Source organism: Mauremys reevesii, linkage group 2 (genome assembly GCF_016161935.1).
Source record: "Mauremys reevesii isolate NIE-2019 linkage group 2, ASM1616193v1, whole genome shotgun sequence".
Taxonomy (NCBI): Eukaryota; Metazoa; Chordata; order Testudines; family Geoemydidae; genus Mauremys; species Mauremys reevesii.
In genome coordinates, this window is record NC_052624.1 from 179,791,890 (window position 1) to 179,805,968 (window position 14,079).

Below are 14,079 nucleotides of genomic sequence, written 5' to 3' on the forward strand. Positions count from 1 at the left end.
TCCCTTTCTTGGTCCAAGTAGAGCCTGAATTTAACAACTTTCTGGGAATGCAACAAAGCCAATCTCTTTTCCTCAGGCTTTTGGGGAAGGAATGGGTGACAAGCATAGCGTAGCTAGGTAGGGCTGTTACCTCAGCCAAGTATTAGTTTAGAGAGTTTTCATTATTTTTTGTATATTTTAATTCTTGTTTTCTTTGTATTCCCACAACTACACACTTAGGGCAGCACCACAAAAACACACTACAGAAACTGAAGCGAACAATATAAGTTTCAGATGGGATTTTTGTATTTTTACTATACAAAGTGTGTATGCCAAGTTCCATTTGGATATAAACAAAAGCAAATATCCATCTAGATATTGAGTCTTCAAAAACATTGGTTTTAAAACAAACAGCAGCTAACCCTTAACTATAGTGGCACTTGGAAGGTGCCACTATAATACACAACAGCCACATTCCATGCAAGTCCAGTCACTAAGGTCTGCTACACCTTGCCCTTCAACCTGAACAGAGGGTGTCGTGCCCTAGAATATGAAATATGTTTTCCATACTTCCCATCACGTGCTCAGTAGATGCTTTCTTCCCCCTCAAAATACTACCCTGCCTTCACTGCCTAATTAACACTAGAAATTCCCCACAGACTTTGTGAGTGGCCTTCCCTTGTCATGACTCCAGTTCTTACCTATGCTGCTGCTCACAGCCTTTCCCAGGCAGTGGTAACGTATCAATTATGTGATTTTTTGACAGCTTTACTACTGATCACAAGGCAGTTATGAAGAGCAACAGTAAATCCAACCAGAGGCCTATTCATTTCAACCTGCTACTTGGCAAAGCTGCAAGAAGCTATAAAAGTACTACAGTTTTGTCTGCAGACTCAGGAAGATGAGACTGCATCATTTTGCTTTCAGTTCACATTAGGATGAATCTCTTTACATCTCTAAGAGCTAGAAACAATTTTTAATTAAAACTGAAATACTATAGTTTTCCCTCCTTGCCTGTGAAATCTTTCTAGTCATCACTGGTGCATAGACAAACAGATTTTTTTCAAGCCCAGTTTGACAGAATTTGTGAATGCTGAAAGCAAGGCTTGCACAAAAACTAACACAAAATGCATGGCTTTACAGGGCTAGATCTTGATTCTATTTTCTGTTTCCTACATTCTGGATCTGAATGAGGCAAGACGATTTTGGCTTACTCTGTTTAGACTTTTGTTTTACATTGAATTTTTATGGAGGAAGTGGAAATACACCAAGATAGAAAGGAGTGCTCAAAGTCACCATTTATTAAAAAAAAAAAAAAAAAAAAAAGAGATGCGTGAACAATGAAGTCTCTGTTGTACAATGCAAATAAACATTAACAGAAAACAGAGCTGGACAAAAAACTAGTAGTCCATTTAGTCACTCCTTCTGTTGGACGAATCATAGAACCAAGAACAGAATATTACTTTGTTTACAACAAAATGCAGCTGCTGAAAATCTTATTCCTCTCCCTCTGCTCTGACCAGATCACTTCCTTCTGTGAGTCCAATAGCTTCCTCTCACCTCCTACATCAACAAGCTTCTGTCATCTTCAATATACATCCCTCCTACTACTCCTTCTCCGACTTCTTAAGCTCTACTTTCAACTCTCCCTCGTAAAAGTCCCTTGTGAATCTTTCACCCATGCTTTGTCTGTGTTTTTCCACACCATCCCTTATGATTGGAACTCCTGTGTTTTCCCTGCACACTAAACAACCTACCTCTACTCAAAATCATTCCTCAAAATGCACATTTTGTGTGAGGCCTTCAACAACAGTGTTCTAAAAATAGATTTACTTATTTTTAAAAGTTTGTACAACATGAGAGTAAACCTTTAATTTTTTGCGCATGTCCTGTATTTCTGAATTTTGTCTGTGCTTGATACACATTGTTAGATTCGTGGGGCATGGACTGTGTTTTCACAGTGTTGGGTACACTGATGGCACAGTAATATCTGACAAAGCTTGATCTTACATATTTGTCCCTTCCCTCCCTCCCTCAAGTAATCTGTCAGCAATACATGCAGGGAGTGTTAAAACTGTATGAATTTAACACTTACATAGCATCTGAATTGCTCTATGAATTGTTCATTGGGAGAAAAATAAAAGTCACCACACCACGCAGGGCAAAATTCTGCTCTCAAAGGTGAATGTGAGATATCAAATCAAACCAATGGGAAGCCCCACACTGCCGTAGAGGTCAGAATCTAGCTCTAAATGAAATAAAAGTGAGATTTAACTGAGTTGAAGAGAAGTCTGATACTGCAGTTTTACAATGAGCCAAAATGTTGATTGTTTCCAGAAAGACAGATCACCTTGTCCTTCTATCCCCTAAGCCTTCTCCTTTGTATTTCTCATTCATTTTTGTTTTAATTCCAGTATTCTCACCTCTCTTCCGTCCAGATGTTTACTTTTTGCTGGGCAGTCTGAGCTGTATATGAGAGCCTGTCACTGCCGTGCTGATGCTGCCTTTCTGGAGAAAGCTGCTGCCTGAGCTGCTCGAGCTCACGCTCATACATCAACCTCTGCTCCTCAAGAGCACTCCGCTTCTCTTCCAAGTACTGCTTCTCCAAGACCTGCACCACATTTTGGACTGGGTCTAGAAAAAGAAGAAATGAGCGAACACAACACTTGAATTCAATTGCTATCATAATATTTATATTTCAGTAGCATTCAAAAATTGCCAGGTACTTTCCAAAAGCAAAGATTAAGGCAGTCATTGCCCCAAAGAACTTACAATCCAAAAGTCAAAATAAATATACAAAAGGAAAGGAATACAGCGTATAGAGAAAGTGATATGAGTGATCACTGACAAACATTTAGTTCCATTATTATTTTTTGATGTTGTTTTAAAATATATTATGGACCCCGAGGTGGAGGAAGAAGGGAGGATAGAGAAAGGGATGAATTAGTAAGAGCAATAAAGTAGGACAAGGAAAGAAGGGAAAGGATAACTTCACTTTCTCTTTATTAGCTGCAGGGTGGTGCAAGAAAACTGAAGCAAATAACCAAATTATCTACTTCAGTTAGTAACAACCACTGAAAAAAAAGAAACATTTTTTTCCTTTTTAAAAGCAAGTTATAGATTGTGTGCGTTTCCTAGAACTTCTTTGTGGTTCTGGAAGAGAATAAACTTCTAAAATAAATTAACCTTGCCACATATTGTCTATTTTAAATCTGTCTCATACGTACATTAACACTAATGTACAAATAAACTCTGGGTTGATTTCAGTTTTGAAGACTTAAATGTAGTAACTAAAAAAAGGTGAAAGTCAACATTTTATTGAGCAATAGATTAGCTTGCTGTGCTGTAAACACCACATGTAAATTCTGTGAACACGAACTGCAAGATACATAGTTTGCATTAACATAGTCACAGCACACTATTGTGTGGTGCAGTTCACATCCCTGCAGCCCTTAGATGCTAGTGGTCCTGCCTTTGCTCCAAATATCAAGTCCTGTTACGGTCCCATATACAATACTGCTGCCGCATGGAGAGACGTGCCATTATTAAAGGTGCCATGTTAAATAGAGGCTCTGTATGGTAGACTCTGCAAGGTGTTGGTCAGGCAAAGAGATGCTTGTCAATACTCGTCAATACTCAACTTTTGGTTAAAAAAAAATAGTTCTGATGTCTTTACAGATAAATGGGGCAAGAGTTTCACATTTGGCAACTGCTCACAATTCAATTAATTTTTAAACTAGTGGGACAGATTCTGCAAAGCCTCATATATTTAATTGAGGACAATTTGGCCCACTATTTGTAATGTAACTTTACTATACTCTAAGAACTAGGAAAAGTTCTTTATAAAACCCAATTTCTCATCTGAACAGAACAGTGGTGAGGGCTGCCTGTGATCTGCTATAATAATAGTTTGAATTTGTTTATCTGCATCATTTTTAGCATCATTAAAAGTATTAATTTAGGATATATGTCTTCTCAACATATCTTTGGAAAAACTGAAAACTACTGCAAGTTACTATTTTAATCGTATCACTGTCGTTCGAAGAAAAGAACTCATGCTTTGCACACAGACGTATTGTAGGGGATACCACCATTATAGCAGTTATGAAATACAAAGTAAAACCTCGTAAATGTAAATATTAAACATTTCACAAGACATTAAATGATACGCTACATGTCTTAAATTGTCACAAGTAGTAGACTCTATTCACAAGTAGCTAGAATTTGTATTGGCATAAGAATGATTAGTTATTTTTAACTTCCAGATACATTTTGGAGCAAAATGGATTATGGCTTGAATGGACTTTTGATAGAAGCATATATGCTGAATTATTTATTTGCCTGTCTATAATACTCATATTAAATACTTGCATAATACAAGCAGAATTATCTTCACATCTGCAAGTTTTTATAGCATCATCTCTAAAATATTTTGAAACCATAATTATACAGAAGAATGACTGAGAAATTAAACATTATGCAGAAGATAATGGACAAGCATGGCAGAAATGAAAAGATGCTACTGTGTTTGGAAGTACAGGAAATAATTCTAAAGATGAATCACTGAGACAAGGGTTTGCTAAATTACTCAGACTATTATTTAACTGATGCCAGAAACTGAGTTCCCCAACAAGATCGAATGAACGATATTCCCAGACATCTGCTACTACAGATCACATTAAAAGTTGTTACATGAACAAACCACAGTATGAAAAATATTCTTTGTAACATCCAGGAAGCCAACAGTTTTCTCATTTCAAGTAACATTTCCAATATCTGCAGAAAGTGGATTAAGTAGCATATGAGTTTTTACATTTCAATACAAGCAGTTCTAATTTGCTAAACACTAAAAATTGAGATTCTTCTGCATGAGACATCCTTTAACAGATTTTAATAAGTGAGGATTATATAAAATACTGTGAGCTTAACAACTGTCAAAGCATGCTGGCTGATTATTTTGCCAAAATGCCTGTTCTGGTTTTGCTACTGTCTTGTTAACAATGTTATGGTATCACATCAACAGCATGTGATGGAAAAGAAAGGATGAAATAGCCATAAAATACACTTCAAAGTTAAATTTATAGCATACTTTCACTTTCATAAGTAATTGTGGTCAAGAGTTTAGCAGGTTTTAGAAAAGGATTAGACATTTATATGATCATCATTCACAGTTACAATACATAGGACAATAATGTGGAAACAATAAAAACCAAGATGAGCTAACCATTGATTGATGGGGTCTGGAAGAAATTCCACCTGTGGGCAGTTTATTCTATAATTATCCAGGACTGCATTTCTTGCATCCTCCTCTGAAGCATTCAATATTGGCCTCTATCAGAGAGGATACTGGACTAGATGGATAACGGAAATGCTCCAGCAACTCCTAAATTCATATATCTGAGAAGATTTTTTTAAATTGGACCCAAACAATCTTTGTGCATCACTTGATATGGCAATTCTCTTACCATTACTATTCAGTGTTTTCATTATAACTTCCATTTGTGCAAATTCATAGTTGTAATCTGGTTCTGAAGAAGCTTCACTAGTTGCATCCAAATCATGTTCTGCTAACACGGTTTCTTTTTCAAAGTCTTTCAACCAATCACGTCGCTTCCTCTTTGGCAGATTTATTCTATTTAAAAATTTAAAAGTGACTTAAGATTTTAAAAACAACAAGAGTGAAAATAGGTAAGCAAATAAGTGTGTGAGTGGAAGGAAATCAAGGAATATAAAATTACCTAAAAAAGTGGTTGTTTCCCCATAGGATTCTATCTCCATGCCACAGCTGAGTGGCAGTACATACCAGTGTGCCATTTACACAAGATCTAAAAGAACAATAAGACCACTTTGGTGAGATAACAGAAATGATATATGGAAAATACCTACAAGTTCATCTAGTCTATTTTCCACACCTATGCAATATCATATGTAATACAACACACACAGACGAACAAAATTCTTATTAAAGTGTAAATGTGAAAGTTGCTAATGAAAGATCAATTCCCACTGCCTTTGAAAAACTGCTGCTGTTGCACCTCTGCACTATAAACAGTAGGGGGAGAGGGCTTCCATTTTAGTTTCATAGCTGGTGATTAAAAAAAGCTGCATGCACATTCCAGAAACTGGGTCACAGACTGTTCATTATAAACAGTCTGTGAACCTAGTTACATTTAAACCCTATTAGAAAAAGCTTATGCATGGTTATTTTGCTATTTCTAAGGAAACCTCTAAGGAACAGGTTAGTCTAACGGATGGTAAATATTGCTAACACATACCATAGATATTATATAATTTATTTATACCTATCCCTTATGTCACTGAATTTCATTCTTTTGATAAACTGGGCTTCTATTAGTCAAAACTTTCTATTTTTTGAGACATTTTGGAAAACAGCATTTGTATATAGGGTCATCTATATTTAAGCTTTATTCATAAAAAAGTGAGATGGAATTGTTTGGTTCTTGCTTCTGTGGCTCAAAATAGAAAAAGAAATCAAATAGTATTTCCCTCTAAAATGTAATGCCCTAGATTAAATGCAATACTGTCTCTTCAGATTCAGAGTTCTGAATTCAGTTTCACAAATATCTTCCGTGTCAGATATGAAATAATCCATTCTGTTTAAATTTGTAACTCTGATAACAAAGTTCATGCTGATATAAACATCCCAGAAACAACTACTTAAGCATTTCAGATCAGTCACAAACAAAACATTGTTATATGATTTTCCACTGACATGCTCCTCTGTTCTTGCCAGTCAAAACTCCTAACTCCTTGTACTGTAACTCTATCACCATAAGTCTGAATACCATCTAGCTGGAATTTTGTAATTTACATTATTAGTCGGTAGCACTGTGATATACATGCTAAGATTCACTTTATAAAATGCACAGAGAAGATAGGGTTTGGAAAAATAGATTATCCCTCAATCTTTTGTTTACCATATAATACCTATATCTGTGAAATTAATTACACAGTAAGATCACAGGCAGTGTATTTGTGTGAAATTATTGCACATGCCATAAGTGATGTTACAAGGTTGAACAGCTTTAAATGCTAGCAAAGAAGAAACAATCCCTATAAATGGAATGTTCCTATAACTCTGAAAGAGAAACAAGAGGGAAAAGAGTCTGGATTCATACATTTACTGGGTATTATTATAATTGAGGCCTTCAGAAGAAATTTATCTATTCTCATGAAGCCTAAGAGAGTGAATTCACAGGGGTACAATTCATCCATCCAACCGACAGGCTGCTATTCCATCCCAGAGGTTAGAATAGCAGCAGCTGCACATCTCTATCATCCTGCCTATTCCACAGAATCTATGTAAACAATGATCTTGTTCCCAAGACCTCCTTCATTATGGTTTATCCAGAACCAGCATGGAAACTTCCTCTTTGGCATGGAGGTCCATTGTGTCTTAAGTTTCTGTTGACATCACCTGAATTGAAGCTGGCTATTGAGCAGAGCACACAGTATTTATGACATAGTAAAATAAAAATGCACGCACCTTTTGGGCAAGTGTGCTGAACTTCCTTACCTTGCATTTTCTTTTGGTGTGAGAGAAACTTCCCCATCTAATGCAATGTCAATCTCACAGTGCTCTGGTTGGATACCTATACCAAAGAGCTGTATGTCCTGAGAGGTATCTGCACCAACCCTGGTGTGGTCCTGGTTCATAGGTTATTAATAAAACATCAGTGAAAATCAAGCAAATTGCTTCCCTTTATATAACTTATCAGATACAACTTACAACAAAAATATTAACAAAACAAGAATGGAAAATGCATAACAAACACTCTGAAATCCTATGCTGAGGACTTCCACACAGCAAAAAATGATGCTGGTCTGACAGAAGTAAAACTGAAAGAGGCAACTAACCAATTCTTCTATGCAGCATTTCATCCTAGTAGTTTTGTTATATAAATCATAAAACACCACAGAAGCAAATTAACTCTCATTTAAAATGTTCACAAGTCTCTGTGGTATCTATGCATTACTGCACATAGTAAGGAAAAGCAGCTGTGTCACATAGTCCATAAGAAAGGACAACATGGGCTGCAAAACTTGGGCACACTAGAACTGAGGTAAGCATACTGTATTAGTCAACTCAGTTCCATAGCTTTTGTCTCTTAGAATCTGACCCAAATGCAGGGCTGCCCAGAGGATTCAGGGGGGCTGGGGCAAAGCAATTTCGGGGGCCCCTTCCATAAAAAAAAGTCTGTGGACTGACTTGAATTTTTGAAATGAGGTTTGTTAATGTCATGAACCTGTTCATGGGAAGGTAAGCTTTGACTGATACTGCATCTAAGGAGGCCCCTTTGAATTATATTATTTGCACAGGGCTTAAAGTGGATTTCTCAATGTTGCGCTGAAAACCTAGTCTAAGGAACCAGGACATTGCTGTCTTTGTGGCAGAGAGAACCTTGTTTTAAGACCAGTCCTTGAGCAGCCAATCATTGAGGTATGGAACAACAATTATTCCTAGTTGAAGATAAGCGGCGATAACTGACAATACTTTCAATATTACCCTTGAGGCAAAAAAAAGGCCAAAAGGAAGCACTCGATATTGGAAGTGATCTTGACCAACCAGAAACCTGAAGGAATCTCTTGTGAGAAGGATGAATCATTACATGAAAAATATGTATCCTGAAAGCCAAGGACCGAAAATGAATCCTATGGCTCCAACTACGGAATTATAGGTGCAAGAATCACCACCTTGAATTTTTGTGTTGTCACAAAGTTGTTTTAGAGTCTTAAATCTACAATCGGTCCCCAGCCCCTGTACTTTTTTGGGACCATAAAATACTTGGACTAAAATCTCTTCCCGTGTTGAGCTGGAACTGGTTCTATGGCTGCATAGAAGGGAATCTATCTCCCATATCAGAACTGCTCATGAGAGAAGTTCCTGAAAAGGGACAAGAAAGGGAAGTTAAATGGATGGAGTAACCTGATCTTAGAACCTCAACACCCATGATGTAATCTTCTGCTATGCAGAATGAAAATGGTGGAGAAACTCCAAAGTGGGAGGAGGCAGGTAGAATGGTGTGGTTGCAGCTAGATGATGTGAGGTTGTTCCGAACCCTAAACCAATCTGTTAGAACTGCCACTTTGAGGAAGATAATTGAGTTGTAAATGCAGACCAAGTAGGCAGGCTCTGTCTTCGCAACCTCAGCTTCTTTCTGAGCTCTGAAATCCTGAAAATTCAATAGGACACGATCTCTGTGCCGTTTGAAATCTGCTAAACTTTTGTTTGCTTGCAAGTATATACATTTCAAGGAATCACAAGGTGACCCTGGAATCCTTTAGGTTGTGGAAGCATTCATTGGTGGATTCAGCAAAGAGTTTTAATTGCTCGTAGGGGAGATATTCTACTGCATTTTAGACCTTTCTCTGGAACCCAGACAGTTAGAGCCTGGATGTTCAAAACATGACCACTGCTGTAGAAATAGAACAAGCTGCTGCGTCAACTGTCTCATTGCTTGCAACGAGGTCCTAGCTAGCAGCTGACCCTCACTAATAATGGATTGGAATTATTCATGATGTTCTGCCAGAAGGTGCTCAATAAAGGTGGCAAACTTAGAATAATTTGTATGGTTATATTTTGCAGGTCTGGGCAAATGTGCAGACATTGACAGGGCTAAGCTCACTCAGAGGCAGATGGCCAGGGTGGTCTCCTGGCCTGGATCTGAGGCTGGACAGAGAGAATCTTCCATCATTAAGAACTTAAGTTTTATCTCCCAATTCTTCCTAGCTCTGCTTTTAAATGCTGAGCAGATGCTATCCTTCTGAGGGATATGCATTTTCCCCAAGCAATAGATAAACCAAGAATGCCCACCACTGATTGGGAGAGCTTCCTGGCAAGCGAGGCAACATTTGAAGTCTGGAGATACTGGTTTACTCCAGGCCAACTGGGAACTTGAAAGTAAAAACTCCTGGAAGGGAAGGGATTATAAACAAACTCCTCTACAAAATGGACCAGGTATAAGAAAAAAATAAAGAAAGAAAGAAAAAAGATAACTAGATGCAGGAACAAGCTTTGAGCAATATAAGAGGGCACATTAAATGCTCTGTCTCAGGCTGAGGCAGCTGAGAATATACTGAGGGTGGTTTACCCACCCAGCTCTCTATATCCTCGGTGCAGGGCACAAGGACATGTAGAGCACACGCGTGAGCTTAATAGGCACTGCTACAAAAAGTCTCCAATTCAAGGCACATGGGGTGTACACACACCTAAAGTGGAGCACCAATACAGACACTACTCAAAGAAGAGGGTTACATTTCTGGAGCAACATGCCAACACCTAACTACACAGCTGATGTCAATGGGAGCTCCATGGATAAAGCTAGGGCTGGAAAGAACCTTGTGGAGAGTCTAGTCCAGAGTTTCTCAACCTGTTTGATAGTAGGAACTGGCTTGCAGTCTTCCTAAACTGCGTAAGGGAGATCTCATGGACCAGTCATTGAGAAACACTGGTCTAGTCCACTCCCCAGAACATTCTGTAAGCTTGTGCATGGCTGGTTTCTCTACCAACTCCCCACAGGTATTACATCCATACTCAAACACTTCTAACACAGATAAGCCCTCTGCATCTTCCCTACGGAGACACTGTAATTCCAAGTCTCATTGCACAGCTCACAAAAAATAATATTAAAAGTGTGAAACATTTCAGTGTATTTATATCTATGATTTCCTTATTTTTAAATAGTACAATAAAAAGCTCCCTATCATTAAACATTTATCTAAAATAGAAACAGACTATTATGCAGATAATGATAGTGATCTCTTTTGTAAAGCATTCTGAGATATACTGACAAAAGGGCTATGTGAGAGCTAAGTATTATAATGAACAGTGCTTTCTCTGTCATTTACTTGGGAGGGTGCTTGTAGTGTCAGAACATTTCCTACATATATTGATATATTAGAAGATTTGCACTGACACTGTTTCACATTGAAATAAAGAGCATCTCCAGTAACCAGAATGGACAGAAGTTAATGTCATGAAGAAAAAAGTTAGGAAAAATGTATTACTCTGATGTTTAACATCTTTATTATGTTACATTTAAAGTGTGTTTTTACTCTTAAGAGTGATTACCAAAAATGGCCCTTTCATACTGACTAGACTGGCTTTCTGTATTTTAAATGTTTATCATGATGTAATATTTTAATTGATATAAGGATATTAAGAGCTGTATGACTACACGTTTTTCTGTAATCAGAAACTGAAAATTAAGTTTAAAAAAACCAGATTTACTCCCTGTGTGTGTTCAGAATGATATCTGCTCACTTTAGAGAGCAAAAGTACGTTTTTACTGTCTTTTGCGCCTGTTAGCCAACTTAGCTAAAAGAAAGCAAGCTAGATCCTATTTCTTCTTTAGCATCAACAGAATTGCTTACTAAGGGACAGATTCTACCACCCTTACACATACTGGGTAGTGCATTACTTCATGAGTACTCCCATTAGAATCAATGGGACAATTTAGGAAGTACAGTACTACACAGCATGAGTGAGGGTGATGGAATCCAGCCCCAAGTTTAAATCAGTTACATTGTGCAAATCTACTGAAGACAATGGAGTTGCACAGGTGTTACTGGGAGTTTAGTTTGGCCTGCAAAAACTTTATTACAGGTTAAAATGCATAAGGAAAGGATCCCAGCTTGGCTCTCTGATCACATATGCGGTATCAGACATTGAAAACAAAAATAACCCTAAAACCTTTTTACTCATCAACTGAAGATATCTGATAGAGTCATTGAATGAATTATGGAACCATTTGTTTAGAATACTTGAATTGTTTCTTAGAACCAGCCCATGCTAATATGGTATAGAAATCAAACACTGCAGGGCTAGACAGATGGTAGTTTCCAAATTTGATCTCTGGAATCCAAGTCTCACTTCATGGGTAGGAAGGAATTGCAAGTGCTGTGCAGGAGTGCCTCACATCAACCTCTTGGGAGCAGTGCTGATGGAGTCCAGAGGGGAGTCACATCTAGCCTTCAGTTGGAAAAACTGGGGCTGCAACACAGGAGTTTACATAACACTTGCACACAGGGGCGGCTCTAGGTATTTTGCCGCCCTAAGCACGGCAGGCAGGCTGCCTTCGGCGGCTTGCCTGCGGGAGGTCCCTGGTCCCGCGGATTCAGCGGCACGCCTGTGGGAGGTCCGCCGAAGCCGTGGGACCAGAGGACCCTCCGCAGGCATGCTGCTGAAGGCAACCTGCCTGCCGCCCTCGCGGCGACCGGCAGAGCGCCCCCTGTGGCTTGCCGCCCCAGGCACGTGCTTGACTTGCTGGTGCCTGGAGCCGCCCCTGCTTGCACACACTAAGCCTGGTTCTCCTGTCTCACCATCGTGAATCAGGAGTTAGCCCATTGAAGTCAATGGAGCTAAAGTGCCAGGGAAAATATAAGTCTACGCAATTGAGGGGGAAAATCAGGACAACTCTACATTGCTGTAAGCAATCCTATGAGCCCGTCACTCTAAATTCCAAATTCTTTCAGAAATTCAAAACAAGATTGGTCTTCAGTATGATTTGTTAAATATGTCAATGTCCTGTTTGCATTCTTACCTTTAAATAATAAACCAAAAGTTCATTGAGTGCAGGGTCTGCATTCAGATTAACCAGGTAACACTTGTCATCCCCAACCTTGATACCAGAGGACTCTAGGGAAATTCCCATACTTTCTAGCTGCCTTTGCCTCTCCTACAAACACATAAAAAGGTTGATCTCACATATTATAGTTTTCTGAGACAATAAAATAATTAAATGAAAGCAAGGAGTAAAGCTGAATACCAATCTACACACAGGACACTGCTACTAAAAGTATTATCACCTAAGTTACAGTAAAAGGATTAACTAAAATAGACAAAGATCATACCCTGTGTTCTTCTTTAGACTGTAATGTTATGCACCATGACCTACTCCTTTAATGTTCACTCACTTTGAAAAGCACTTACTTAGGCAAGCAGTCCTACCAACTTCAGTGGGACTGCTCACGTGAGTAACTACTATGCACCATATGGGTTGCAGAATCAGGTTCGGACTCATCATGTCAATTGCAAATTTGTCACATTACATGCAAATACTAGAAAGATAAGCATACTAGCAGCTATGATTTCAGGTTTAGGGGCATGCCATAAAGGAGCTTGGGCTCAGAGTTTTATTTTGTTTTTTAAAAGCTACAATTTTGTAAGTAATTCAGCAAAAGTGTTTTTGTTTGGATCTAAATGTTATTTTGTAGTAGTTGCAACTCAAACATCAAAACATACTGCTGATGCATGAGAACTTGAAAGTGTAACTGACTCATTCACTCTCCAAGCCACAAAGAACAAATAGCATAAATGATGGCAAATAAATCAGAATCTAAAAATTCTGTAATTTCTAATCAAAGTTAGGGTTGTCTACAAAGGGACACTCAGAAAAATTAATCCAAATTAGCTAAAGGTGTGAATTAAAAGTGGATCCTTTAAACTGCAGTAAACCCTTATGTAGACACATTCTGAATTGAATTGGCCTTCATTTGGATTATCTTAATTCTGAATTAAGCTAGGATTTCACCCATTATATTCATGTTCCTACTTTGGTCTTACAAATCCAAAGTGGCCTGTACACACTGCCATTTGTTTTAAGTACATATAGTGGACTTTAGCTATCATGGCAGCGATCCCATTAAATCTATTCTAATGAAACTATCAGTGTTAGCAAGTTACACTGTATTCTGGATGCAAGGTTGAATGAAATGATAAAAAAAATGGAAAATACAGAAAAAAGATGAAAGACCAAGAGAAGGTGCCCCACAGAAGTAAGGGAGTAGGAAACAGCAATATCCATGGCCAGACTCTCAGCTATTGTAAGTCAGCAAAGATACATTAAAGTCTATACAGTTATGTTGATTTACACCAGCTGAGGATCCAAGTCTCAGTAGTTAAAGTATCTGAACTACCTGTGCAATTTCTTCTGTTTTCCTTAGCTTTTCCTCCCACGTGACTGTAAGTTCTTTTATCAGTTTTTCAGATTCTTCCAATTTTTCCTTCAGCTCTGGTGCTTTCAAGGCCTTAATGTTGAAGAGAAGAAAATTATTACAATTTTAAAATATCATCATACA

The 14,079-nt window shown here is 38.1% G+C and overlaps 1 protein-coding gene across 4 annotated transcripts in view; it reads right to left on the minus strand.

Moving 5' to 3' along the window:
• KIF13A (kinesin family member 13A) overlaps positions 1–14,079 on the minus strand; it is a 198,636-nt gene that overhangs the window by 47,204 nt on the left and 137,353 nt on the right. For all 4 annotated transcript variants that reach the window (XM_039523229.1, XM_039523227.1, XM_039523230.1 and 1 more), the window contains exons 12-17: positions 13,918–14,028; positions 12,543–12,677; positions 7,517–7,647; positions 5,718–5,804; positions 5,445–5,611; positions 2,403–2,613 (exon numbers count right to left, since the gene is read on the minus strand). In XM_039523229.1, the coding sequence (XP_039379163.1) occupies positions 2,403–2,613; positions 5,445–5,611; positions 5,718–5,804; positions 7,517–7,647; positions 12,543–12,677; positions 13,918–14,028 (842 nt within the window). The remainder of the gene's footprint in view (positions 1–2,402; positions 2,614–5,444; positions 5,612–5,717; positions 5,805–7,516; positions 7,648–12,542; positions 12,678–13,917; positions 14,029–14,079) is intronic.